At 37.4% G+C, this 26,215-nt stretch overlaps 3 protein-coding genes across 6 annotated transcripts; 2 read left to right on the forward strand and 1 right to left on the reverse strand.

The window, feature by feature from the left end:
• Window positions 1–490: 490 nt before the first annotated feature.
• LOC107676607 (ER degradation-enhancing alpha-mannosidase-like protein 3) lies at window positions 491–13,131 on the reverse strand. The gene is given in 22 exon segments (XM_016471189.1): window positions 491–1,650; window positions 2,784–2,831; window positions 3,016–3,201; window positions 4,576–4,741; window positions 4,884–5,075; window positions 5,258–5,402; window positions 5,646–5,791; window positions 5,880–5,941; window positions 5,944–6,029; window positions 6,200–6,324; window positions 6,515–6,598; window positions 6,702–6,785; window positions 6,869–6,994; window positions 7,703–7,800; window positions 7,922–8,027; window positions 8,478–8,612; window positions 9,930–10,080; window positions 10,198–10,310; window positions 10,412–10,451; window positions 10,565–10,665; window positions 11,823–11,868; window positions 11,964–13,131. Coding segments are annotated over 22 exon segments (2,652 nt in total). The 5' UTR covers window positions 12,077–13,131; the 3' UTR covers window positions 491–1,351.
• Window positions 8,548–19,614, forward strand: npl (N-acetylneuraminate pyruvate lyase (dihydrodipicolinate synthase)). Of its 3 annotated transcripts, none has more exons than XM_016471210.1 (13): window positions 8,548–8,553; window positions 14,449–14,463; window positions 15,348–15,417; window positions 15,522–15,595; window positions 15,696–15,783; window positions 16,277–16,334; window positions 16,557–16,632; window positions 16,723–16,815; window positions 16,954–17,102; window positions 17,210–17,256; window positions 17,852–17,936; window positions 18,052–18,091; window positions 18,644–19,614. In XM_016471210.1, exons 3-13 carry the CDS (start codon window positions 15,350–15,352, stop codon window positions 18,787–18,789), a joined length of 924 nt encoding a protein of 307 aa, XP_016326696.1. In that variant the 5' UTR covers window positions 8,548–8,553; window positions 14,449–14,463; window positions 15,348–15,349; the 3' UTR covers window positions 18,790–19,614. The 3 variants fall into 3 exon arrangements, with proteins under 3 accessions (XP_016326696.1, XP_016326687.1, XP_016326704.1); XM_016471201.1 differs by lacking the exon at window positions 8,548–8,553 and adding an exon at window positions 14,306–14,409 and having other exon boundaries at window positions 14,454–14,463; XM_016471218.1 differs by lacking the exon at window positions 8,548–8,553 and having other exon boundaries at window positions 14,365–14,463; window positions 15,343–15,417.
• Window positions 19,615–21,329: 1,715 nt separating this feature from the next.
• On the forward strand, window positions 21,330–26,031 carry LOC107676649 (vesicle-trafficking protein SEC22b-B). 2 transcript variants are annotated; one of them, XM_016471247.1, is made up of 6 exons: window positions 21,330–21,564; window positions 23,065–23,076; window positions 23,191–23,300; window positions 23,467–23,627; window positions 23,718–23,864; window positions 24,716–26,031. In XM_016471247.1, the coding sequence occupies exons 1-6, from the start codon at window positions 21,490–21,492 to the stop codon at window positions 24,868–24,870; spliced, it is 660 nt and encodes a 219-aa protein (XP_016326733.1). In that variant the 5' UTR covers window positions 21,330–21,489; the 3' UTR covers window positions 24,871–26,031. The 2 variants fall into 2 exon arrangements, with proteins under 2 accessions (XP_016326733.1, XP_016326742.1); XM_016471256.1 differs by lacking the exon at window positions 23,065–23,076.
• The last annotated feature ends 184 nt before the right edge of the window (window positions 26,032–26,215 follow it).

A 26,215-nucleotide genomic window follows, 5' to 3' on the forward strand; every position in this document is an offset into this window, starting at 1 on the left:
CACACTGCCGGAATAAGCGCTGCTGTAGTGATGTGGACCGCTGGCTTACAGCCTGCACTCCTGATTTGCTCGAAGAACTGCAGCCATCTTGCTGAAGCGCGTGTGGCAAACCAACCACATGCCTAGACGTGGGAGGGGAGGAACTAGTCAAATTATCCAAAACATTTCCCACTCATCACCCCCAGAAGCATGTCTTGAAAAAGAGCTTTCCAATATTGTCAATTGCTTTTGCCAAGAAATTATGAATTTTTAAATCAATATTTTAAGCAAATGATGTTGTGTTGTGAGGGGCCCACCCCCTTGGTTGTGTGACTGGGGCCCAACATTTGGTGCTACACCCCTGGATGCAACAGCCTAACTGCTGATTTAAAGGAGGAAAATTAATTTATCACATGCGCAAGTTCATAATGCTAAAATTTAATCAAGTTCCCCCTTCCCCCATAAATATTACACGTGATAGAAAGCCTATCCAATAAAAAAGAAGCATATATTAAAATTTTCAATTAATTTTATTGAGCTTATCACATTTCACGCCCTCTGGCATGGTCTCCCAGTCAATTCATTAGCTATTGGGCGCAATGGAGCAATGGCGCCCCCTGGCGGATCCTTCAGGATGCTTTGCACGTCTCCTTCATCCTTGGAAAAAAGTCTGTCACTGACATGCAAAGTTGTCATCAGTGGTCCTTTAATGCTTTTCTTTGAAAACATTGAGCTCATTATAAAGTCATATTAGCTGGACTGAATGTGTAAGACTGTTAAATACTTAATGCAGAAGGCTAGAAGAAGCATTTTTGATCTGCAGGAGGTTTGTTTGTTTGGCTCCCAGGCTGATTCACTTATTAATCAAAAACAATAAACATACATACAAACACTCAAACATACACATATATCATTCCATAAAGTTCTTCGTATTTTCTTTTTTCAGACCCTGCAAACTGAGACAAGAACCGAGTATGAATCCTATTGCAAAAAAGCAATTCGTCACAGTTAAACCAGCCATTAAAGTAATCAGTCCTTCAGATGATTAATCAGCACTGATGATTTAAGCCTGCGCTTCAATAATCAGGGAATCCATTTGTTAGAAGGAAGACAAAGACAGGGCTGATTGTGCACCCTAGGCAAGTAGAGAAAGAGACAAGTGGTAATGTGTGGGTGAGCGTTCAGTTGAAGAAAACAGGAAAGATGTGAATCGGAAAGAAAAGCCCCTGAGAACTGGCCGTAGAAAATGAGCTCTTCGAGTCAGAGTTCTTAATCCCACCTGTCTGATATATTGACCCTATTCGACAGAACCGATTTCTCAGTCTGTGCTATGGCTGGGACAACCTAGCAGAGTCCGAGATGGAGGGGAATGTCAAAGCTCATCCTTCTCCATCTGCTTAAACGCTGCCAAGTCCTCCTGCCAATCAGCCATCAGCGAATCCACCGATTGGCTGCTGGAGTCTCCGTCCACCGCAGGCTCCTCCCCTACATCCACGGAGACGTAACTGCCAAGTCCCTCCGCTGGCTGAACCGACTCTTGTCCTAAGACGGAGTCGTCTGTTGTCTGTTCCTGAGTAGTTAATTGTGATTGGTCGACAGGTTCCAAAGAGGCGGGAGAAGTGTGGTCTTTCTCCTCTGTGGAGCAGTCCTCTTCTTCTGCTCCATCCGTACCTTGAAAAAAAAAGTCAGTTGAATGAACTACAAGGAATCTGCTTAATATCAATCACACATCACTGACAAAACCTAGTAAGCCACATGAGGTTTGGAGAATGATGACATTTTGTCATCAAAATCTGATTTTGTCATCCAGAAACATGCCGATTTTAAGTGAAGTTGCATTAATTCAAGTCCATAAACTTTTGGTGTGTTCAAGTTCTCCTGGGCTCGTATAGAGTGCTGCAGCCTTAATGTCAAAACACAGAAAACTCATTTGCCATGGGTTCCCACAAGACTTTCCTAAGGGTTTTTATAATGGGGTTTTTCATTTTAAACCATTACGTCATGAACGTAATGTGAACGTTTTGCTCTACAACAAATTGTGCTGTAAATTGAATTATATATTTGTTATATATTCTGTTATACACGACTATCGTTTTTTAACACTATTTGCACCTGGTATTAAGATGAGCTTTCAGAGATACAATCACAAGTGATCAGCCTGAATGAAGGAAGTTTTATGCTGCTTATAAGCGAGCGGGAAAGGAAGCAAATGGTAATGTCGGTTCCAATTGTAATCAAGTTGGAGTAAATTATTTTGGTGCACTTTCTCAAAACACGTCCCATAGTGCTCACGTGTTAGATCAGTGGGCAGAAAGTAGGTGGTCCTTTGTGGCTGTTCGAACACATTCTACCACATAAGTGTCTACGCTATGAAAGAAATCTGGTCGAATGAGTTTTTTCAACAACCACTGGAAAGTGGTCAAAAGTGAACAAGTTCAAAATGTTTTAGACTCCATCTATACCTGTATTTAATGTTTTCCACTTGAGATCTGATTGACAAAAACACATCTTAATACCAGGTGTAAACAGATCCTTAGCTAGTTTAATTGTAAATGAAAAATAATCATTTAGTTCATTTCAATAAATTTACCATCAGTACAGACACCGCATCTATTTTCTTGCCATATTTTCTTACTGACATGCCTCCAACTCAGAAACTCAGGGCCTAAAGAATGTTCAGAATTTCCTACTTGGTGATGGCATTTATTTACATTCAACTAGTAAATATGATCTTTGCAACATGACTCATTAAAAACAAGTGGGTTTGATGCATGAAGGGAAACCCATAGAGGAGGGGTACTTACTGCCATCCAACAGGGTGCCCGGGAGGGCTTTCCCCTTAAATATGGATTCTGCTCATCCAAGAAGGTAGGGGGAAAAAAGTAGTGGAAAGGGAAAAGACAAACACAGAGGGAAAGAGTAATAAAGGAAGGATAATTAGAAAGGAATGAAAGTAGATGCAACGTGTACCACCTTCCTCACATATTAAAATTTTTTCATATTCACATCTTCGCTCTGTCTTAGAAAGTGTCTCACCTCTGTCTCTAGCTTTATCACTGAGCAGCACCTCCACCTCCCTGTACTCCTTTAGAGCCTCCAGCAGGATGTTACCCTCTTTGTGGAACAGGAAAAGAAGTGGTAAAGTGACATCATCAGTGTTCCGCCCATCTCCCGCCATTTGGAACAATGGAGCCGTATCACTGCTGCTGCCCTCATTGTCATCTAAACAGAAACGACAAAGAGAGACAGAAGAGAGTAATACTAAGACTGATTTATTCTGTAGAAAACATTGTTTATATTGTTAACTAAAGCTATTTAATCATTTTTGCTAATTAAAATTTGGAATAAATTAAAAAGGGACTTAAACTTAAAAAACAAGAAAATTATGAATGTTGTTTTGGCAATTAACTAAAATAAAATAAGTTGAAGTACTAAACTAAAAATACATTAAAGCTATCCTGAAATAAAAAACGAATAAAAATTACATAAAATGACAAACTACAATGAAAACTGAAAATACAAAAAATAAATATAATTCAAAACATGAATAAATATTTTAATGGAACATAAATAACACTAAAATAGCACTGGTACAAAGGCAATAAAAATATTATAATTAATAATTTTAAGCAGCCATGGTCAAATGTAGTCCATTAACTAGATCAGGGTTTTTTTAACAGGGGTCCAAGAGGCCCCAGGGGCCCACAAAAGGGTTTTAGGCGGGTCAGTGGAAAATATGAGATGAAAAAAAAAATACTAAAGGGCTTATTTTGAGGCTGTCAACGTAACTGTAAAACTGCTTTAGAAAAATATTTACCATGAAAAGTGCTATATCAAGGAATCTGAATTAAACAGTTTCACATGTAACATTAATGGGGGGGGGGGGATATTTTCCAGATAATATTTTAATAATTTGCTTGGGTTTCAGTAACATAAAGGCCACCTATTTAAGTTTGTTTAGAGGGGGAGTTCTTTGTGAGGAAATCATTACATTTAGGGGACATTGATGATGCCAACCCCTCAGAGGACCTCAGATGATGCCAACCCTGAAACAACATACAGAACTACCACATTTTGCTATAAGTTTGATTGCATCATATAATAATTGCTGTTAATAGTGTTCATCGTCTGTTTTATTACGTCTTCAATTGATTTTTCCGTACTGCTGGTTCGTCTGGTCAGAGGAGAACTGGCCCCCCGACTGAGCCTGGTTTCTCCCAAGGTTTTTTCTCCATTCTGTCACCGATGGAGTTTTGGTTCCTTGCCGCTGTCGCCTCTGGCTTGCTTAGTTGGGGACACTTCATTTCCAGCGATACCGTTGACTTGATTGCAAAGATACTATTTAAACTGAGCTGGATGTTGACATCACTGAATTCAATGATGAACTGTCTTTAACTGAAAAATTAGTGTTTACTATTGTCATTTTGCATTATTGACACACTATTTTCCTAATTAATGCTGTTCAGTTGCTTTGACACAATCTGTATTGTTAAAAGCGCTATATAAATAAAGGTGACTTGACTTGACTTGACATTGGCATCAAAAGAATTGAAAACTCCTGATCTAGGTGACTTGACTCCATCAAACATATCTCACCTATGACGATGCCTCCGATGGCCCCAGCTTTGTGAATGTGCCTGGCCTTTTCTGCAAACATGCACTGGCCTCTTTGCAGCAGAGCGATGCGGCCTGCCACAATTTCACCGTTACTCAACTCAGAGCAGCCGTTATAGGGCTCCGCTACGGTTACGAACCCACGCACCTAAGGGAGAAGGAAAAAGAGAACAAAATACACAGTATAGCATGACTAAAAAAATGTATACCCTGTAGCAAGAACAAACCAAGAACAACACAGAAATAGCCAAAAAAGTTCATAATAAAAGGTCAGAGTTAATCATACTCACTCCAGAACTGCTTTTGGAAAGATCCAATCCAAACTGCGCAGGGCCTGCGGTCAAAACCACTCGACCAAAATAGGGGTGCGAAACAATCTGAACAGCTCGTGGAGGAAGCTGCTCTTTCTGCTGCTGGCTGGACAGCTCCATCATTTCCTGCATGAAACGCATGCCGTCTTCTGCAGCGATTGCGCTCACCGCCTGCAGTGAGGAAGAAAGGGAGATTTTGTTTGAATCTACAGATTCAAAATACAACTTAAATAGTATAATTCCCTTATTATTTATAATATAATAAAATATAATATTTGTGTTTATAACTATTGCCTTAATAAGAATAAAATAGTTAAAAAGATAAACACAGGCTTGCTGGGTCTGCATGGTACCTGTGTGGCATGTTGAACGAGTTGTACTCTGCCATCCTTCAAATGGATGAGACTGACACCCATTCGCCTCAGCAGCTCCAGATGTTCAGGGTTATTGGCCATAAAGTCTTGAGCCCTAAGAGGAGGACGTCCCATACCAGGTTCTCTGCAAAAGACAGATGAACAGAAACCATTAAATATCTTCTTGAAAATGTCCTATAATTTCAACCTGAGCACCTGTTTTTTTTTTATATATATATATAAAAATTATTTAAAAATAGAGCATCTGATATAGCTGTAACATATTAATTCTAAATAATATATGCTAATTATATATCTCATTTATATAATATAAAATTATGTAAAATGCTATTTAAACATAGACCAGCTGGTTATATCACTTTCTCACCGATGAGTGGTTGGGCGCGGACAACTCTTATCCACCGCGCTCCTGATTGGTTCGCGGAGATTGCGTGGGAAGGTGGGATCAGGAAAGAGTAGGCGGGTGTTAGGGCAAGTCCACTCAAAATTTGAGTCATCAAGCTCCTCTCCAGCCTGGGGAGACAGAGAGATAGTATATCAACATTTGATACATTTAAAGTACACAAACAGTAAAAACTGCTATGTCGCTGATGTGCAGTACCATATTGTTTACCAAAGGGGGCGCCTGTGAGTTTGAAGCAGTGGAGAGGGAAAGAGGCAACAGTCCTCCACATTAAAAGGCAAATCGTCCTCCTCAGCAAACAACAGGAACAGGTACTTAAACATCTCCGCCAGGAAAAACGAGTCCATGCTGAAACAGGTGGGTGGTGATAAAGAGAAATAAATATGCCATGCCATGAGCCTATCGCCCACTCTTTACTCATAAACACTCCCTTCACAAAATCTTCTCAAACTATTTGTACAAAAATATTTAATATAAACCAACATCCTCTTTAGCTACCCACAAACCCCTGCTCTTACCGGTCCTCGTGACTCCCTGTCCTCACATCCTTCATAGCAGCGAAGCCACAGGGAACCCGAGCGAACCGGTTCAGGTTCTCCAGTATGGTGCGGCCCACCTCCAGGTAATATGGATCTCTGGTTGCCTTCAGAGGAAATGAATCATTTGTATCGTCTCAATGGTTAACAACATTAAAGTACATGGTCGAATGCACTACAGCAGGAGCAGTGCAGCGTGAAGGAGGTCACATTTGCAGGTTGATGAGAAGGAAAATTATGTGAGTGAAGGAGATGTTGTATTGAGATTTAGTTGAGAACTCAGTGACACCGCTGTACCTTATAGAGGAAGTAGGTGCTTTCTGCAAACTCTGGCCGGAGGGGGTGCTGAGCCCAGTGAACCCTGAAATCAGTGGTGAAGGCCTGGCGAGACAGTACGTGAGGGGGTGGGCCAAAGTCAAGAAGAGTTTGTAAACCACAGATTTTGAAGAAATTGAAAAGACAGACAGCAGAAAAGAGGATCTACCTCTGGGAGGAAGTTGTGTTTCTTGGTAACCTGATAAAGCATTTCATGCGTCTCTATGGCTGGCCGGATATCCCCCTTTAACACCTGCAATGAGCAGAAAGGAGCAGAGCTCCTACGTTTGGATTTTCATGACTGAATGAAAACAAGACTGATTACTGATTACTCACCTGCAATCCAGGGAAAAAGGCAAGCAAGGAGTCCATCCAGGTGCGAGCTGGCAGCAGGGGTTTGTGGATGTGGACGTCCAGTAGCAGAGGAGGTTGGCTAATATACTTCATAATGGATGCATAGTGCTGAAATACATGCCAAGCAAACACAATTCATGAATACAGACGAGATAAAGAAACCTGCTATATCATAGCAGACAAAACTAAAATGAGAGTCACACTAGAAAAAGTATAAAAATTATTTTGAATCCTACAGCTGTGGGCAACAAGATAGAACGTCACGTTCCAGGGCTTTTGTTCTGAATAATGATCAATTATAAAATAAATACAATAATAATATTAATATAATGTCTAAAACATATAGGCAAATAATAATTAAAAACTGTAAAATATACAAACTACTGCAGCCTACTAAAATAAACAAATAATACATAATTAAAAATATTAATAATAAATTATTATAAACTAATAAATGTGTTATAATCTTTTAAATAAATCATAATGTTAAAAGACACAACCTACTCCAGCCTACCAAAATAAACAGAAAAACTAGTACATAAGACAAAAAGTCTACACATACACATGCATATGAAATTATGAAAGTGAATGGAGTCAATATGAAATTGTGTTTGATACCCATTTAAGAGTAAAAAAGGTGTCCATCTGGAATTGATTGGATTTCCAAAGTTGTCTAAATATTTCAGATGTGTGGAGAAAAGGGGTTGTAAAATAAGACTGCTTGGTTGCGCAAACTGAAAAGGAGATTCATTTCAGTGGCGCTGCAAGCTATTACAGGATTATAATGACTTTAACAAAAGAATGACAGATACTCACAGTGTTAAAGCGCTGCAGAAATCGATCATCCCCAAGTAATATATAAGCCTTCATTAAGTACTCATAATAGGAATCTATGCCTGCCCCAACTCCGCTGTCTGTTAAGGGAACAATTACAAAAAACATCATGATTCAGACTTGACGTTTCCCTAATTTGTCCGTATATAAGCACATTTGTTTCATGTCTTGGGTGGGTTGTTGGGTATGATTCAGTCTCACCCCTGCTGACCCACTCTCCAGAGTGGATATTGATGGTTGTTCCCACTAGATTACTGTTCCTCTGTCTCTTTTCCCAAAGGAAGTCAAGAGCTCTTCTCGCATGAGCCTGTAAACAATACAACAGTACACCAACACCTAAATACTGGCCTACTTCAATAGATTTAGTCATCGTAAGTCTCTTTCACCACACACAGTGAGAACATTCCTGACCTCATAATACTTTTCATAGTTCACAACAAGTCACGCTAATGTTGTCTTTGTCTTACACCTGGTACAGTTATGTCATAAGAGATCTGTGCTATAATTCTGTAGACAGACATTCCAGGAATCAACACTTCAGGCTAAAACGACGCAAGTGCTTCATTGTTAGTTTGTTACAAAACAATCACAACAGTATTTCTACTAGCTTGGTGACCTTAGTCAACATGAATTATACAAAACGCAAGGTTTTCAAACATTTCTCTGTACCCTAAAAATAAATATTTATCTGGAGATTATATAAGATCATTTCCGAATGTTATATCAAAAACTCATTTCCAACATTAAGCTATTTGACCTCAAATGTGGGGTCCCCAGTAAAGCGGCTCAAGGCTGCAAATTCTAGAATGATTGTCCCAGCACAGGCAGTGCAGGTGTCCGTTTCGGTGCCTGTACGGGTCTCAGGTCCACGGACTCCATAACGCAGGTTCACCTGTAAATGCAGAATCAAACATTTTGGGTATCAAAAATACAGTAAAAACAGTAATACTGTAAAATATTATGATGATTTAAAAATTAATGTTTTGCATTTGAATAGGTTTTAAAATGTAATTTATTCCTGTGATGGCTATTACTTATGTCTTCAAGGTCACATAATCATTTTGGCGCTTAAGTAACATTTTTCTTTTTATGTTGAAAATATTTAGATGCCTGTTTTCATGAAAACTGCAATTTCAACATTTTTTCAGGACCTTTTAATAAATAGAAAATTAAAAAGAACAGCATTTATTTCAAATATAAATATTTTGTACCATTACAGTATAAATGCCTTTATTGTCACTTTTGATCATTTTTATGTGTCCTTGCTAAATAAAAGCATTAATTTCTTTCAGATAAATAATAATTAAATGGGGATTAACATCAAAGTGGACATTAGAATTGATATTATTACATTAAAGAAGGTTCAGTTATTAAATCAAAATTATTTGAGAATGAAGAGGCGGCTGTCATGTCACAAGCCATGGAATTAGCATAACTCTAAGCAGAAAATTTGTTTTCTTAGACATTATCTAATTATACAGTTTAGTGGCCATTAAAAAAAATTATCACAGAATGTTGTGATGAACCAATCAGAATCATACACATGTGAACTGTATGTCTGTATAATGAACTAACAGCAACTGGGAAAGGGGTTGTCATGCTGATGATGAGATTGTGCAGCCATTGTGGGAAGTCACACAGTTCATTTCCCTAAGGCAGACTTCAACAAAGCACTGCTACGATCAGAACAGCAGATTCAAAACAAGAGAATTAATGCTCTAAAAAAAGAGAGATTAATGCTCTAAACAAGACCATAGCATGTCTAAAAAGACTGGAAGAGGGACATATTTCCATTCCAGTTAGGGCTGCACGATAAATCACATGCGATATTTAACGAGCATCTTGTCAGAAAGCCGGTTCTGTAATCAGCGGTAAATCTCCATCATGTGTGTGCTTTCACCCGGACTTTCACATTGAGCAGCATTAACTACACAGAGCCGTTGTTCACTGATGAGCTGCGCAAAAAATCACGCGAATATGGACGTGGTTTTGCGCAACTCGTCAGTGAACAACGGCTCTGTGTAGTTAATGCTGCTCAATGTGAAAGTCCGCAGGTGATGGAGATTTACCGCTGATTACAGAACCAGCTTTACTGATAAGATGCGCGTTAAATATCGCATGCGATTTATCGTGCAGCCCTAATTCCAGTGATGATTTTTTATCATTCTTATTGTATATGCAATGCATGTACATGTGTGCAATTACTCACTCTAGGGTAAGGCAAGCCACTGCTGGTGTTAAATGCAGGCAGCAGTCTGAGTCCAAGATCTTTGGCCATGTGCAGCAGCTCGTCCTGGTACCAGACCATTCGGCCACTTTCTTTCAACATGACAGCCATGGAATGGCCTCCCAGTAGTCCACTATGGAGAACAGTAAAGTTCTAAACAACCAAAATGGCCACAATTTACTCTGGGTTCAAAAATGTAGTCTTTTACTCTGTCAGCCCATTTTGAAACTCTGACAGATGCCTTACTCACCCCAGCACCCGGATGTTGGTCTCAAATACGGACACGACAATGTCATTATCCAACCGTACATCCGCCACCACTCTCCTCACCGCCTCCTCAAACTCCACCGTCTTATTTAACAACTGTGAGATGTCAGAGCAGGTCATGAGCAAACAACCCTGGGTTTGACTGTACAAATTAGGGTTTGTATGAGGTTTCAAGTTCTGTTTGAGATGTTACTCACTGCAAGAGTGTCAAGAGTGTCGATGAGAGTGAGGGAGAACCTGACGGAACAGGAAAACATGTTTTCATCTCTGTCTTTCTTTAAATAGAACTAAATAAAAAGAAATTTCTACACCTCTCCTCTCCATCGTTATTTTCTCTCCAACAGACTTACTTCCCCAGGGCATCATCTATATCCCCTCGACTGGGCTCTAGTCCACGTACTCTCCCACGACAAGTCAAAGGCATCAGCTCATCTGCGGGGTAGGCATGGTCCTGTCAAAACAGAGATGAAATGTGATGAAATCAGGCAGATTTTAATTATAATGCTGTTCTCTCAAACATTAATCTGCCTCCCCTATCCTCGCCATCCTCCTGTGCATGTTTTTTATTGTTTTTTTGAAACTGCAGGTTTTCACATTTCAATTTCACACATCTTATGTTTCCAACCTGCTTAGAGACACTTCTGGGCATAACAGAGGCTTCTGGGAAGTATGTTTCACTGTTTAGGGACATTTCTTGGCAAACCAGCGATGTTAATGGGATAATCTAAATTAAAATTTTGGCTTCATTTACTCACATTCATGTCCAAATTTAATTGACTTTATTTATTCTGTGGAACTTGAAGATATTTAAAAGAACATTTCAACTGTTTTTGTCCATACAATGAAAGTCAGTGGAGTCCAAAACAACACTTGACTGTCTTTGATTGCATGGAGCAGAAAAAAAAAATTCAAAATAATTTTTTTTGTGTTTCATAGAAGAAAGAAATGCAGTAACGCCTATTTTAATGTGCTGTCGTTACATTTGTCACATGTATTTACAGTAATTGCTATATTACTATATTCATACTAGTAGCAATAAATCATGCATAATTACATACAACTAAAAATAAACCAATCCCTAAACCTATGGTATGTAACTTTTGCTACTCAGAACTTATTTGTGTAAAGATTTTTTTTGTTTAAAGGTTGGTTGTAAGATTTTTTTTTTAATATATATTAATACTTTTATTCATCAAGGATGCATTCAATTGATCAAAAGTGACAGTAAAACATTTATAATGTTACAAAAGATTTCTTTAGTATCAGTCTCCACAAAAATATTAAGCAGTACAACTGTTTAACATTAACAGAACAAATGTTTCTAGAGCACCAAATCAGCATATTAGAATGATTCGTAACACTGAAGACTGGAGTAATGGTTGCTGAAAATTCAGCTTTTCCACCACAGGAATATATATTTTTTTAATATAGTAAAATAGAAACCATTTATTTAAAGTCTATAATAATATTTGACATTATTACCGTTTTTACTGTATTTATGCACAAATTAATGCAGCCTTGGTAAGCATAAGAGACTGGAACAGTAGCATTAAAATTTCCTTGTACCCAACTGTTAACAAAGAAAGTTATCAGTCACTGTGTACATACCATGTACTTTTGATAAGCGTGGTCAAACATTTCCAGCACTTGGTTCCTGAGAAGCAAAGACATTTCTCAAATAAAATAAAAACTTTCTGAATCATACAGCAAGCAAGTCATAATTTTGCGTTTCCTCACACAGACCCATACCTCAGTTTATTCTTCTCATCTCTATTCATGGCTTCTGACAAACTGATGGAGGTTCTCATAAGAAACAGCAGCAAAAAAGCAGGCAACATTGTTGCAAAATGAAGCATCCACATGGCTCAAATCCACTGGTTTCACAATGGACTTCCCATAGATGAAGACACCTTAGGCAGGTGTCTGAGTCAACTTTTCCTATCTTAGATGTGTTTATTTAGCACCAAGTTAGAGTTCATCCACCTCCGGTCCATCATTTTCTAATTTAATGTCAAAAAACATAATGCAGGGAAGATTTAGTAACACCCACAGCATTTGAATACATTCACTGTTCTAGCTCAATAACTTTACAGTTCCGGTTCTTATCTGAACACAGCTCTGGTGCATTTCTGAGATGCTTCTAGTGTCTATTACAAATTGACTAAGGAAGAAAGAACGATCAAGTCAAATTTTCCTCACACGAAAGTCCTGTCGTTAGTGTTACTCAGCCAATTGCTGTTGTCTCACCTGCTTGTCACCTTGGCACCCATGTGACACGTCTGCATACTACTCTCATCACCTTCAAAACAACAACAAAACTACATCACTGTAGATCCCCAGCAGAGACAGGCTCAAGAGGAGCTCCAGATGGGACCATGGAAAAAGATGCTTCGTCTCTAATAGCAACCGTCACCATGGGTGACACGATCAGCAGTTTACATCCCCAGAAAGAAGGAGAGAAAGCATCGTATTGATCCTATTAAAACTGATAGCAACTAGATAAATAGTATGCGTGTCCCAGTGCCATCTTCGTGATACTAAAAACAAGTTTAAACCATGTAGAAAATGCTGCGGCGTTATTCAAGAATAAAATATCCAGCGAAATGTTGTTGTGAAGACGATATGATGAAAAAAATATGTATTAACCCGTCACGCTTTGTTGTTTAGCTCGCCGGCTAACCTGTCGATGACAATTCAGCACTACTGGACATATGTTATTGAGGCAGAAACGCTGCTGAAACTAGCGGTAAGACCATCTTAAATCTGTTCTTCGATCATCCATGAGTGATTAGAAGGTCCATTCAGCTCTCCGATTCCGACAAATAAAAAATATTCCGTTTAATAGTGATTTACGGCAGGTGTAATACAAAGGTCCAGACGTCTCTCTCTCATAATCGCCGAGTGAATGATGATAATCACCCGTCTTATGACAGATCATAGGAAGACGTCAACATCCGCATCCGGGTATACGCCCCGTAAACGGTGTCGTGCAAAAACTACAGTTCCCAGCATGCCTTTCGAGCTTTTTTAAAGAAGAATTAAATATAAAACAAACATACATAAATATAATAGAATAAAAAAGTAATAAAACATTAAATTATTATTATTAATATTATTATTATTAGAAGTAGTAGTAGTAGTAGTAATGCATCTTACTAAAAGTACACGTTGTATGTCTGCTTTAAATTCCTTTCGGTATATATTGTTTGAGTACACGTTTAAAAAAATAAAATAAAAATAAATAAATAAATAAATAAAATGAAAAATACAGTATTTATGTGTTATATTTCTTCTTTAGTGTGATTAATTTAATGTCAAATTATATTAAAAATGGGAAAAATTATTTAGTTGTGTGTTTATACATAAACTTCTATCTATGAAATTCGAATCACCGAGACAAAGGAAATAGTGATTTTGTTCCAAAAAATGATCAAAATGTATTAAAATAATTTATTTCAGAACAAAGGAAAATAAAAAATACGATATAAAAACATTAAATATAAAACAAACATATAATATAATGTATATGTTTGCTTTTAATTTCATTGTTTAATTACTATGTAATACAATTGTGAATTAATTTTATTTACTAGATATTTCTGCTGTTATAAACGAATTTTTTTCCAGTTTACATCATTTATTACTCCAGTAAGCAATATGCTCCAGCCGCAATGTCTCTCTCACATGACACGAATGATTTTATAACCAGTGGTGGACAAAGTACACAAATCAAGTACTTGAGTAAAAGTATAGATACGTATAATAAAATATTACTCCAGTAAAAGTAGTTACTCAAAATAAAACTACTCCAGTAAAGTACAGATACTTGAAAAATTTACTTAAGTACAGTAACGAAGTAAAACTACTCCGTTACTGTCCACCACTGTTTATAACTAGAATGCAGATTTTGTTTTATAACAGAGTTAAGTCACCTAACTAGGTGAAAGTGAATTTTTTTATTACAAATGTAAAGAATGAAATCCCACCACACTGTATGTATTCATTACAACATATTTCTTAATGTAATGCATTAAAGGTCCTCTAAATAAAGTAACTGTCTGATTTATCACATATTTTACTTTTCAAGATGTAGCAACTACGCTTCCTGTTAAGCACGCATCACATGATTGTCTTGTGCAGTGACGTCACTTACAAACACGCAAGGTACAACAGGCAGACAGTGAGTGCGGTGACTGTTAAGTGTACACTGCCCGAGCTCCTTAAACGGTTTTAGCGAATGAGAGAGAAGGTAAGCGACTGTCTTTTATATCTGAAATGAATTCAAATGTAGTTGGTCGGCCAAGTTTAATAATTATGTTGTGAGATAAAGCAGGGGCGTAGATTACGCGGGGGACGTGTCCCCCCCACTTTTAATATCACGTAAATTCGTCCCCCGCACTTTTTCGGGCAAGAGTGTTCGCATAGAGGTTTTCAAGAGCCGGTGTGAATGAATATAGGTTTAAATTCAAAGAGACAGTATAGTCTGTGCATGATCTGATGTTTTATTCGGACCCAGAATAAGGCGAGATGAACATCGCGGAGCGCTAAACACTCACATACACGTTTCATTCATACTCGAAGCCGGAGAGCGCTCTCGCACAGAAAGTCGTAAGAGGAAATTCCTAATATGGACAAAACCGTCCAGCTATCGCCGTATGAAAACAGTTGTTTTCAGAAAAACAGAAACGTTTGGAAGCATGAAGACTTTAAACATACGATTGCGACAATATGGTTTATTTGTGTTTGTCAAGTCATCTCCAGGTAATAAATAAAGTATATGAACAATGCAGTGCTAACTGACATAGCATTTATTACAGTACTGAAACTATTCTGCCTTATTATGTGATAAAAAAAGTGTTTGTAGTATATAAACAAATCATTATTATTGGTTATTGTCCAGCAGTTATCTGATTTCTAAGCCAATTACAAAGCTTGAAATGAGAGAAAAATTAAAGTTGACTATAACATTTCTGTCCCCCTCACTTCTGAAATGATGGCTACGCCCCTGAGATAAAGAAAGAAAACAGAACTTGAGACTTTTCAGGGCCATTTAAACCCTGATTTCTGAACAAGGAATTGCTCAGTAGGCTTACGTGGTTGACGTTTTCTCAATGCTGTTGTGTATCAGTGCAGAGATGTCTAGAAGCGTAAAAAAGCTCACTGGGCTCGTGGCAGCTACATTCACACCACTCACTACAGAAGGGTGAAATATTTCATTTCTCAATAAAAGTATTACAGAATCATTTGCCTGAGGTGCAGTGATCTGGTCATTGATCTGTTCTTCTTCTTTGCTCTTTTTTTTTTCAGGGAGATCAATCTCTCTGTAATTGGACCATACATTGATTACTTAAAAGAGAAGCAGAATGTCAAGAGTGTGTTTAGTAAGTCAAATCTATTCATTTAATCAAATGTTTTGGGGAATAAGGCAGCCCGTTTTTCTCATTTATATTATTTGTAACCTAAACACCTTGTTTTTGGTAGTTAACGGCACAACAGGTGAGGGCTGTTCTCTAACTGTGGACGAAAGGAAGCAGCTTGCTGCAGCTTGGTGCCAACATGGAAAGGGCAAGTGAGTTATTGCATATTTATAGTGTTTATTCAGCTATGGACAGCAAAAATGTCTTAAGGGGACAAGGGTTGTAAATCTTGAAGATTTTGACAAGATGTTAACAGAAAAATATTTTAATGATGAAAAATATGTTAATGATGTTTCAGAAAAATATAGCAAAAAAAAACATTTTCTAAAAGTTCACGAGGCCCAAAATGTGCAAAGTTGAAGAAACACCCTAATTCAGGGGTGCCCAACCCTGCTCCTGGCGATCGACTGTCCTGCAAAGTTCAGCTCCAACCCTAATCAAACACACCTGAAGCAACTAATTAGGGTCTTCAGGATCACTTAAAAATTAAAGGTAGGTGTCTTTGATTAGAGTTGGAGTTAAACTTTGCAGGATAGTCGCTTGCCGGGAGCAGGGTTGGGCACCCCTGCCCTAATTCATAACTTTATTACTTTTTTCCTTATAAAAGTTTCCATTCCATTTAATTTCTTTTATGTTTGTGTTAAGGCTTGAGCAAGTGATTGTTCATGTTGGCTGCATGAGTATAAAAGACTCTCAAGAACTGGTGAGCACACTCTTTCGCAATCCCTTTTATTAACACGCATTAACTGCGTTTTTCATGCATATACCACTTTTCATATGCACATCTCCGTTTTCATAACAGAAGCCCCACAAACTCTTTTCGTCTCATTTGTTGCTTATCCATTCGTGTTTCAGCATGTGCAGATAAACAGCTCCTCGTGACTGTTTGAAAATGCTGAGTGGATGTTTTTTTACCTTTCCTCAGGCTCGGCATGCCGCCAGTATAGGGGCTGATGGCATAGCAGTAATCTCTCCTTCCTATTTCAAACCCATTAATGCAGGTTTAAACCCCATTTTCCTAAACACTGCATTATTAATTTTTTTTGTTATATTTCCAAACATGTTTTTAATTGCTCTTCCTCTTTTCACAGATGCATTGAGGTTGTTTATAAAAGAAGTGAGCGCCTTTGCTCCAGATCTTCCAATGTATTATTATCATATTCCAAGCATGACTGGTGTTGCATGTAAGTGCAGCTCCCATATGTCATCATTACTGGCAGTCAAAACACTGACTGTAAATTCTTTAGAACTGCATAGTACAGAATGTGACAGATTCACACTGATGCCTGTAGTCCAGTATCAGTTTTTCCTTTATTTTTCAGTGGATGCAGCTGATGTGCTAAATGGGATAGAGCAGATGATCCCCTCATTTCAGGGAGTGAAATACACTGGGACTGACTTGAGGGATCTCGGGCAGTGTGTCTGTTACAGTCAGTCCCATAACTGGTCTGTCATGTTTGGAGTAGATGAGGTATACAATCCCCTCACTCGTTCATCTACTGCATTTTTCCTGCTAGTCTAACATTAAAATAATGTGGTTTTAATTTGATATATTTTGCTTGACACTTTGTTTCACAGCAACTCTTGGGAGCTTTGGTACTAGGTGTTCATGGAGCAGTAGGGAGGTGAGTGCCAACATCATGCCATCCTGGAACTCTTTATCTGACCGCAGTTATGAATTCATGACCTTTCACTGTTTTTCCTGCTGTGGTGCCGATTTGGTTCTTGCATTCTGTTATTTAGTGACTGATTTGCTTGTTGGGAGTAGTGTAACCTCAGATTTGTATTACATTATTATTTTAAATCAATAGAACTGATACACCTAAAGGTTATGGCTTGACAATAGATTACAGCTAAACCAGTACCTGCTAGACACATTGGAAGCTTCTGGCTCGAGTCTCAGGTCCGGCAGGGATTGTAGGTGGGGGGAGTGAATGACCAGTGCTCTCTTCCACCCTCAATACCACAACTGAGGTGAGACCCTTGAGCAAGGCACCAAACATCCAACTGCTCCCTGGGTTCCACAGCAAAAATGGCTGCCCACTGCTCTGGGTGTGTGTGCGCGTGTGCTCACTATTTACTGCTGTGTGTGTGTGTGCACTTTGATGGGTGAAATGCAGAGAACAAATTTCGAGCAAGGGACACCATACTTGGCCACATGTCACGTCCTTTCCTTTCCTTAATATTTTAAGACCATGCAACACTCTCTGTCCTCTGCAGCACATATAACTACCTCGGACGCATAGTGAACCAGATGCTTGCTGCTTTTGATAATGGCAACCACATGCAGACCAGAGCACTGCAGGTACATCCTTCATCCCATTTTGCATGTGTAATTCTCATTTAGTGATGCTTTTGGACTTTATTTTATCAGCATGTTTTTAACTACAGAAATTAATGATTTGATTTTCTGTTTACAGTTTGAATTTATGGAGGTTATCACATTTGCCAAGAACCTTGGTGAGTTGATTGTTTTCCACATACATTACCTTTCAAATGTTTGGATTTCTTTTTGAAAGAAGTCTCTTATGCTTACCAAGGCTACGTTTATTTGATTAAAATACAATAAAAACAGTAATACTGTGAAATTATTACAATTTTAAAAATAATTTTTCTATTTTAATATATTTCTAATTGTATTTCATTCCTGTGATGGTAAAGCTGAATTTTCAGCAGCAATTACTCCAGTCTTCCGTGTCACATGATCCTTGTAATATGCTGAATTGCTGAAACATTTCTTTTTATTATCAGTGTCAAAAATGTTAATGTTGCCACTTAATATTTATGTGGAAACAGTGGTAGTTTTTTGATGAATAAAGTTAATATTTTGGGAATATTTTGTAAGATAAGTCTTTACTGTAATTTGTGACCTATTCAATGCATCCTTGCTAAATAAAATTTCTTTAAACAAAACTTACTGATCTCAAACATTTGAAAAGTGTCCAAAAGACTTGATTTTGTTGTGCATATTATTGCAGGAAAGTTTATATTTTTATTATTAATGCTTTGCAGGTTTTGATGTGTCCGTGAATAAGCAGGTGATGAGTGAAGTGTCAGGGTTAGCAATGGGTCCCCCTCGACTCCCACTGCTGCCATGTCCTGTCTCAAAGGCCCAGGCTATAGCACAGAAAATCAAGGACTTCTCTCAGGGACATTAAAATGAAAGACATTTCATTGAACCTACCTGAAACTCCAAACAAATCATTTTTTTACACTACAGTACTGTATATTGATGTGCTGTACCTTTTTTCATACTTTATACTTTGCCTTTATTTTTGAGTTTTTTTTTTTTTAATTGTCAACACGTTTAAAGACGTTTAGCATTGTTTTCTCTAATTAATAACATTGAAATGAAACTAGGAATGTTGGTGAACCTACTTGAATTACCCAACAGTTACAAATAATCCTCAGTGTTACTGATTTATTCACACCATGATATACTGGATCTTGTATACCTAAATGTTTTGTTTGTTCTTGTTTTCTGTGTTAAAAAGCATACGCATATAAAGTAATTTCTGTTCTGTTTTTATTCTTTAGTACTGTATTAATAACCTTCTTTTAGCTGATGTTGATGTAATTGTTAACTATCCTGGCTGCTGAGGCAGTGGTTGCTGGACCAGCCATGTCACCATTGTGCCCTTGAGCAAGACACTTACAAAAGCATTTCTATGTGACAAATGGCGTTACTCACAGCAAGTGCACCTGTAAGTAATTTTGGATGAAAATCATCATCTCTGTGACATGTATTACAAAATCCATTTCTCTGGAAGTGATATTTTAGATAATACTCTCAAACAGAATGAGTTCTTTTCAGATTCTATTCAAATGTGAGTACTGTTGTCCATGGACACTAAATGTTTTGTGGAAAATCACATGCACCACACTGTTTTAATCTCTGAGTTTCCCATGTTTGCAGAAAACTGCTCAAAAAGGGACATTTTTGTATGTTGAAATGGAATTAATAAAAATGATTATTCATTATTGAATGCAAGATACTGCTTTGAAGTTCTTATTCGGCCTCATAGTAGACTGGAATCTAACCACTTTAATTTAAGATTTCTATTTTAATGTCTGTTTAGTCAGTGCTTATTTTTATTTGTTTTATTATTATTGTTGTTTGGCATTACCTTATTTTCTTCGGCCTTTCCCATTTTTATTTGGGTTGTTAGAGAGCCCTAGAACGGGTGTCCAGTCCTGCTCCTGGAGGGCCACTGTCTTGCAGAGAACTTCAGCTGCAATTAAACACACTTGAACCAGCTAATAAAGGTCTCACTAAACATACTAGAAACTTCCAGGCAGTTGTGCTGAGGCAAGTTGGAGGTAAACTCTGTAGGACAGTGGCCCTTCAGGACCAAGTTTGGACACCCCGGCCTAGAAATTGAGAAGACATAGAATGTATCTCTTTTTGTCTTGATTAATCCAGCTGTCATAATGCTGTTATGTCATTGGCATTGCCCACTATTATCTGTATTCCTCCCTGTTCAAGCCTGTGGTGGGAATCTGGCAGAATGACATGGAACAAATCAAACCTTTTAAGTGGATGAAATGTTCCTGCCTCCTTTGTCTTTTAGTTTAATTACATCATCTCCCATAAAAAGCACCTCATATATAACATTCCATTTTTTTTTAGATCTTTCAAAACAACTGAATAAAATTAAGTCTGATTTCTTTTATGGATTGATTTTTTTGTCTTAAATACCTGTTTGCATGAAAAACAGTGTAGGAGGGGCATGGTTCATGTTTCACTACTGTCTCAGACGGACACATCCGAGACTGCACTATCATCACCTAATTAGTTGTTTTACTGCTGACTCCACAGTTTGACTGAAACAAGCACAGTATTTCACAGTACATGACCATTTATCAGCGGCAGCAGCAGGAACAACATTAGTAATTTCCTTCCAGTGAGAATACAAGTAAAGAGAACTAAACTGTCTGAAACAGACACCTCAGTTCTTTAAAATTCAGGTCATGACCACGTTTCCTGTAGAAAAAGCTGCCTGACTACAAATTAGAGACTGTTTTTCTTTAACTGGACACATAGTGTGGATATATTTTAAATTACTTTTGTAACATCTCATGTTGTTATCAATAAAGTGTTTTTGTTTTTGATCCTTGGAGAGTGTCAGAAATGCCACTAGTTATTTATTCCTGGGTCTCTGTCCAAAAGACTTCATTATGTGAAAAGTTGCTATCTAGTGTCTGCTGAGTGCACCGGCCGTATCTGTCTCCAGTAACTGTCCTGACCAAACATAATGTTAAAGAGCAACTGATTTGATCTTCGAGGGGGGTCAGAAATCATAAGGACCACAGTTTTTAAATAGTGTTGAAGCTTTAATGAAAATTTAAGCTTAGGCGCTCTGTGATTTTGTGGGGCTGACAAAAAATAGGTACACAGATATCACTTTTCATTACTCTTATTTGAGCTATTTTATGTCCAGAAACGTATGTAAATATATTTATGTAACTTGTATAAATAAATATTCCATTGTGGACAGATGGGTTAACTGACAACAAGGTATGCGTCTACTCTTGTTAAATAGGACGTTATACCGGCTAAACTGGTAAAAACAACTGTCCCTGGTAAAATATCGAATAAATGACTCAAAACTAAATAATTAACATTAATTTCTGTCCTTCAAAGTCAGTATATCTTATCCCCATTCACATGCGGAACCAATGATAGTGGTTTAAAAAAGTAAAACCCTACGGGACAATAATACAGTGACGCCGCACGTATTTCCGGCCAGCTCAGCGTACGGAGGAGTGTTGTGAAGCTGTAATCCAGACACTGACATTTTACTGCTGTTAACAGCTTCACACACACCTGCATTGGGTAAATTTTACATTACAGCGAAATGGTGCTGCTGACAATGATCGCGCGGCTGGCGGACGGACTGCCGCTGGCGGCTTCAATGCAGGAGGACGAGCAGGTAAGAGCTCAGTGATATCTGTATTTTTTATAATTTACGTCAGGCCTATGCATACTGAAAATGTAAGAAATCAAAGAGCAATATCTTGAAAACATTACGTTTACTTCTAAAAGTGTCTAGTTATCTGGATTTGTAATCCATAACAGCAAAAACTGCTTTAATCTGGCCTTTATTAGCTCAAATTGCAGTAATTAGACGTCTGTTGGAGTATTTACATTAATTTGAAATGCTTTATTTGGAATCTAACAGCGTAGTAAATCTTGAGCTATTATATTTCTCTCCATATCGTTTATTCTCGGTGTGAAATATGTAATTGCTCACACAGAGAGAGGCTTCATTAGATGGATTCGCATAATTTTGATAAATTGCAGCGCCCTCTTCTGTCATGATTTGAACTCACACCATTTGTCTTCCCACCATACTAAATATAATTAAAACACAAACACAGGTTAGAAACACAAACAAATAAGTAACATCATTTAAAAAATATTAGAATTGTTTAAAATATTTTTAATATCATGTGAACTTCTCTGTTTGAACTTTAATGCCATGCAACTTGTTGAATTATTCAATCATTATCTTTCAACTCTGTGAACTCTAGTGAAAAATCATAATTTGTAAGTTGCTTTGGATAAAAGCGTCTGCTAAATGAATAAATGTAAATATTTTTCTGTAGTTTACTTATATTCTGACCTAATTTGAATAAATTTGGCATTTTAGGTTGAACCCTAAATTAATGGTGTCAGAGACATTACCCCAAAAACTGTCCGTGTTTTATCTGAGTATATTCAATAACCTGATGCAATAAATATAGAGGAATAAATATAAAATTTAAAATAAATATAACTTTTTAAAAATAAAAATAGCTGCATTCAAAGGAATAGTTCACTGAAAAAGGTTGTCGTAAACTCACCTTTGTGTTGTATGATGACTCTTCTGTGTAACACGAAAGGAGTGTTGTAAATATTTTTGTAAATAACATACTCCATTTTTTCTGTACATTTGAAAGCCTACAGCGATCATGGGCTGTCAAGCTCCAAAAAGGCACCAAATGATTCTTATGGTAAATTCCATATAGGCTATACTCCTATGATAACTCTGTGTGAGGAAGACACATGTTAAGTGTGCCTTTTTGAAATATTGTACAGTTAAGATTATATATTTCTTCCATATTTTCCATAAAGAATGAGTATGTGATTTCCTCTTCGCTTTTCACACAGTATTTTGACTGAACTGATGCAAAACATCTTGATAACTATTTCCTACATTTAAATGTTTTTTTTCAATGCTAAAACTTTGTCGTTGATGTTTAGAGGACCAAGACAAAGTTTTGGGCTTTGGTAGATTTGAAAGAAGTAAAGGAAAAAGCTTCCCTAGAGTTACTCCGAATCGTGTTAATGTGACTAATAGGTGCCCAGCCAGCAGTTTTATTACCTTTACAACAGTCACTTGATTTAGGTCTAACATCTCTACGTTTCCTCCTTTCATGCTGCCATGAAGGGAAGTGAAAAGGTTTGTTCACCTTTAGCTTTGTAAAATCCCTCTGAAGAGGACTGAGTCAAGTGTATCAGAGTAAGAGTGACTGTGTTTTTATCTAGGCTAATAAATTTGCACTTTTGTTCTCAGATGGGTCGAGATCTCCAGCAATATCAGAGCCAAGCCAAACAGCTCTTCCGCAAATTAAATGAACAGAGTCCAAACCGATGCACCTTAGAGGCTGGATCAATGGCCTTTCAGTAAGTTTACTGTACACTACAGCTAAAATCATAAAATAATTGATCATAAGAAGGTGAGTTAATTGATTTCAAGGTCACAGTACGTTTTAGTTCTAGTTTTACACACAAATATGTGAACGATGAAACGCATGGCTAATAAAAGATTTCTTCTCACCTCTTTTCAAAGCTACGTCATAGAGAAAGGCGTTTGCTATCTGGTGCTCTGTGAGGCCGGGTTTCCTAAAAAGCTAGCCTTTGCTTATCTCGAAGATCTGCAGGCAGAGTTTCATGAACAACATGGCAAGAAGGTGCCCACGGTCTCCAGGCCCTACTCCTTTATAGAGTTTGGTAAGAGCCCTCACTCTCTCAATAACCAGAGTTTCATTTACTCCCCATCAAGAGACAAGCTTGTAATTCTGTTTTATTACCTGTCCAAAGATACATATATTCAGAAGACCAAAAAGTCATACATCGACAGCAGAGCACGCAGGAACATGAGCAACATCAACACAGAGCTACAAGATGTACAGAGAATCATGGTGGCCAACATAGAAGAAGTTCTGCAAAGAGGGGAGGCCTTATCTGGTAAATACTTCTTGTGAACTATTTTTTTTTTTCTTTTTAACATTTGTTACATCTATTTTAGAGGCATTTAAAATGCAATATTTAATCAAAGCTACATGTTAAGTTAAGCTAAAGTTCAGCTGAATGTTTTACTGTCCTTCCTTATTTTAAAAGTATAAATTAAAATGCAAGTATATGACTCTGTAAAACAATAATATGGCTTTAATGACAAACATCAACGAAATTTTAGATTAACAAAGAATGTAAATGTCTGAATATGGTGCTAAAATCAAGTGAAAATCACATTTTTGTACATTACCGTTCTGTGGATTTTTTTATTTAATACATTAAAAAAAAAATTTCAGCAAGGGCTCATTAAATAAACAGAACAACTGTTTTCAAAATTGATTATAATAAAAAAAAAATGTTTCTTCAACACCAAATCATCATATTACATTTCTAAAGGCATGATTTCTGAAGGATCATGAGACATTAAAGACTAGTCGTGACTGCTAAAAATTTATCTTTGCCATTACAGGAATAGATTACATTTAAAAAATGTTATTTAAAAATAAAAAAATAATATATAAAAATAGAAAACAGTTATTTTAAATTGTGATAACATTTCACAATATTACTGTTTTCCCTATATTTCTGATCCAATAAATGCAGCCTTGGTGAGTGTAAGAGACTTCTTTCAAAAGCATTGAAAAATCATACCAACCCTAAATATTTTGAACTGTAGTGCATATAACAGCAGGTCCCTCTCTCTCTAGCCACTAAAGAGTCCTTTGCCTGAAAATGAAGATCCCTGAGCTAAACCTGCAAAATTTCAGCTTTCTTCTCTTCATTTCTTCATGTTTTTTCCTCAGCATTGGACTCGAAGGCCAGCAACTTGTCCAGCCTGTCCAAGAAATACAGAAGTGACGCCAAGTACCTGAACACTCGCTCCACGTATGCTAAGCTAGCTGCGGGTGGAGTCTTCATCATCATGCTGATCGTATACATACGCTTCTGGTGGCTGTGAGGTGTGGGATGTGCGGAGGGAAGAGGGGCTCTTGAGAAAGTTACAGGTGAAAAGCAGATGGACTCTCACATTGTTGTGTTTTAAAGCTACAGCTTGTTCTTAAAGACTGTTGGATCCGGCAATTTCCCTCCTAACAGGCTGTCGAGTCCCTAACCTGATCCTCACTGGTATCTGTTTTGTGAACTACACAGAAGTTTGTCTGCACTTGCTTGGAGTGTGAATGAAAGAGAGAAAGTGTGTTTTCCTGTATACTGTATGTCTTTGTGAAATCCCTCCGTTCATGGAAATTAATCTTATATACTGTATAACAGTATACCATAGAGCAGCAGTGCATCCCAAAAAGGTGAATTGATAATTCATTAACAGAAGTATGTTAATTCAGATTTGTAGTTTTAGCACATTGTGGGTTGGATCACTTCCACTGGACACTTAATGCTCCTCATGCTATGGCTGTTAGGTAAGGTTACCTACCTTCCAGCCAGGGGAGTAAACGTAAAACGAGCTTGTGGGTCAGCTGTATTAGTAAAGCTTTAGCTTCGGTCCCCCCAATGATTTGCACAAAATTAATAATTGTACTGACCGCCCATTTCGGCTTTTATATATAAACCAGATATTCAAGAATTCAACTTGTATCTCTTAAAGCCTTATAAAATTGAGTGGTTTATTAAGTCTTAGTTTGAATTCGTCTCAAATGTACATTCATGTCACATTTAGACCAAACAGATATTTTGGATTGTTTCCTTGGTGCAAAAGTTGCCCAACAAACAGCACTTGCACTGCAGCGAGGAGATTTGCGGTCATGACCAGTTACTCAATCCAGACCAGATCATTGAATCTAGTGTTGGGGGAGAGCGGTGGCCTGCCACTTTTGCAAGAAGCAGAGATTTGGGTCAAATGCAATCTGGTGCAGTCTAGAAATACATACATCTGTATCTGTGGTCCTGCCTCTTGCACAGTTGCAGATATGATATATGACCTGGGTTCCTACAGCTTTCTCTTTCAGTGTTTACATTAATCTGTATTTGACATGCATTGAAGAATTAAACCCACACTAACCAACCAGACACCCATGTACCAACTGGATGAAGCTAAAATTCTCATCAGGAGAGAGTTTGTTGGTCTCACCAAACCTACAGTATAAATAAAATGATTCAATCTCAATTTTTATTTGCTTTTCTATCTGTTTTTACAGTTCACACTGACATACGTGTTTTTTTTTTTTTAATATTTTTATTGGTATATGTCTCACTACGAGGTCACTGTCAATCTTACCTACAGAAATGGTATCACTGGCCTGTGGCCTTTTTTTTTTTTTTTTTTTTTTTTTTTTTTTTTTTTTTAAGTA

The sequence above is a fragment of the Sinocyclocheilus anshuiensis genome, unplaced genomic scaffold, assembly GCF_001515605.1.
Source record: "Sinocyclocheilus anshuiensis isolate Anshui unplaced genomic scaffold, SAMN03320099.WGS_v1.1 scaffold1403, whole genome shotgun sequence".
Taxonomy (NCBI): Eukaryota; Metazoa; Chordata; class Actinopteri; order Cypriniformes; family Cyprinidae; genus Sinocyclocheilus; species Sinocyclocheilus anshuiensis.

What these genes read in the sequence shown, in the direction of transcription:
- npl (XM_016471201.1), top strand. Translation starts at nt 14,338, where the DNA reads ATGATTGTCTTGTGCAGTGACGTCACTTACAAACACGCAAGGTACAAC. An exon ending in TGCCAACATGGAAAGGGCAA is followed by an intron (nt 15,784 to 16,276) that starts GTGAGTTATTGC and finishes GTTTGTGTTAAG; the next exon opens with GCTTGAGCAAGTGATTGTTC. An exon ending in TGCAGACCAGAGCACTGCAG is followed by an intron (nt 17,937 to 18,051) that starts GTACATCCTTCA and finishes TTCTGTTTACAG; the next exon opens with TTTGAATTTATGGAGGTTAT.
- LOC107676649 (XM_016471247.1), top strand. Translation starts at nt 21,490, where the DNA reads ATGGTGCTGCTGACAATGATCGCGCGGCTGGCGGACGGACTGCCGCTG. An exon ending in GCTGGATCAATGGCCTTTCA is followed by an intron (nt 23,301 to 23,466) that starts GTAAGTTTACTG and finishes CTCTTTTCAAAG; the next exon opens with CTACGTCATAGAGAAAGGCG. An exon ending in CTACTCCTTTATAGAGTTTG is followed by an intron (nt 23,628 to 23,717) that starts GTAAGAGCCCTC and finishes ACCTGTCCAAAG; the next exon opens with ATACATATATTCAGAAGACC.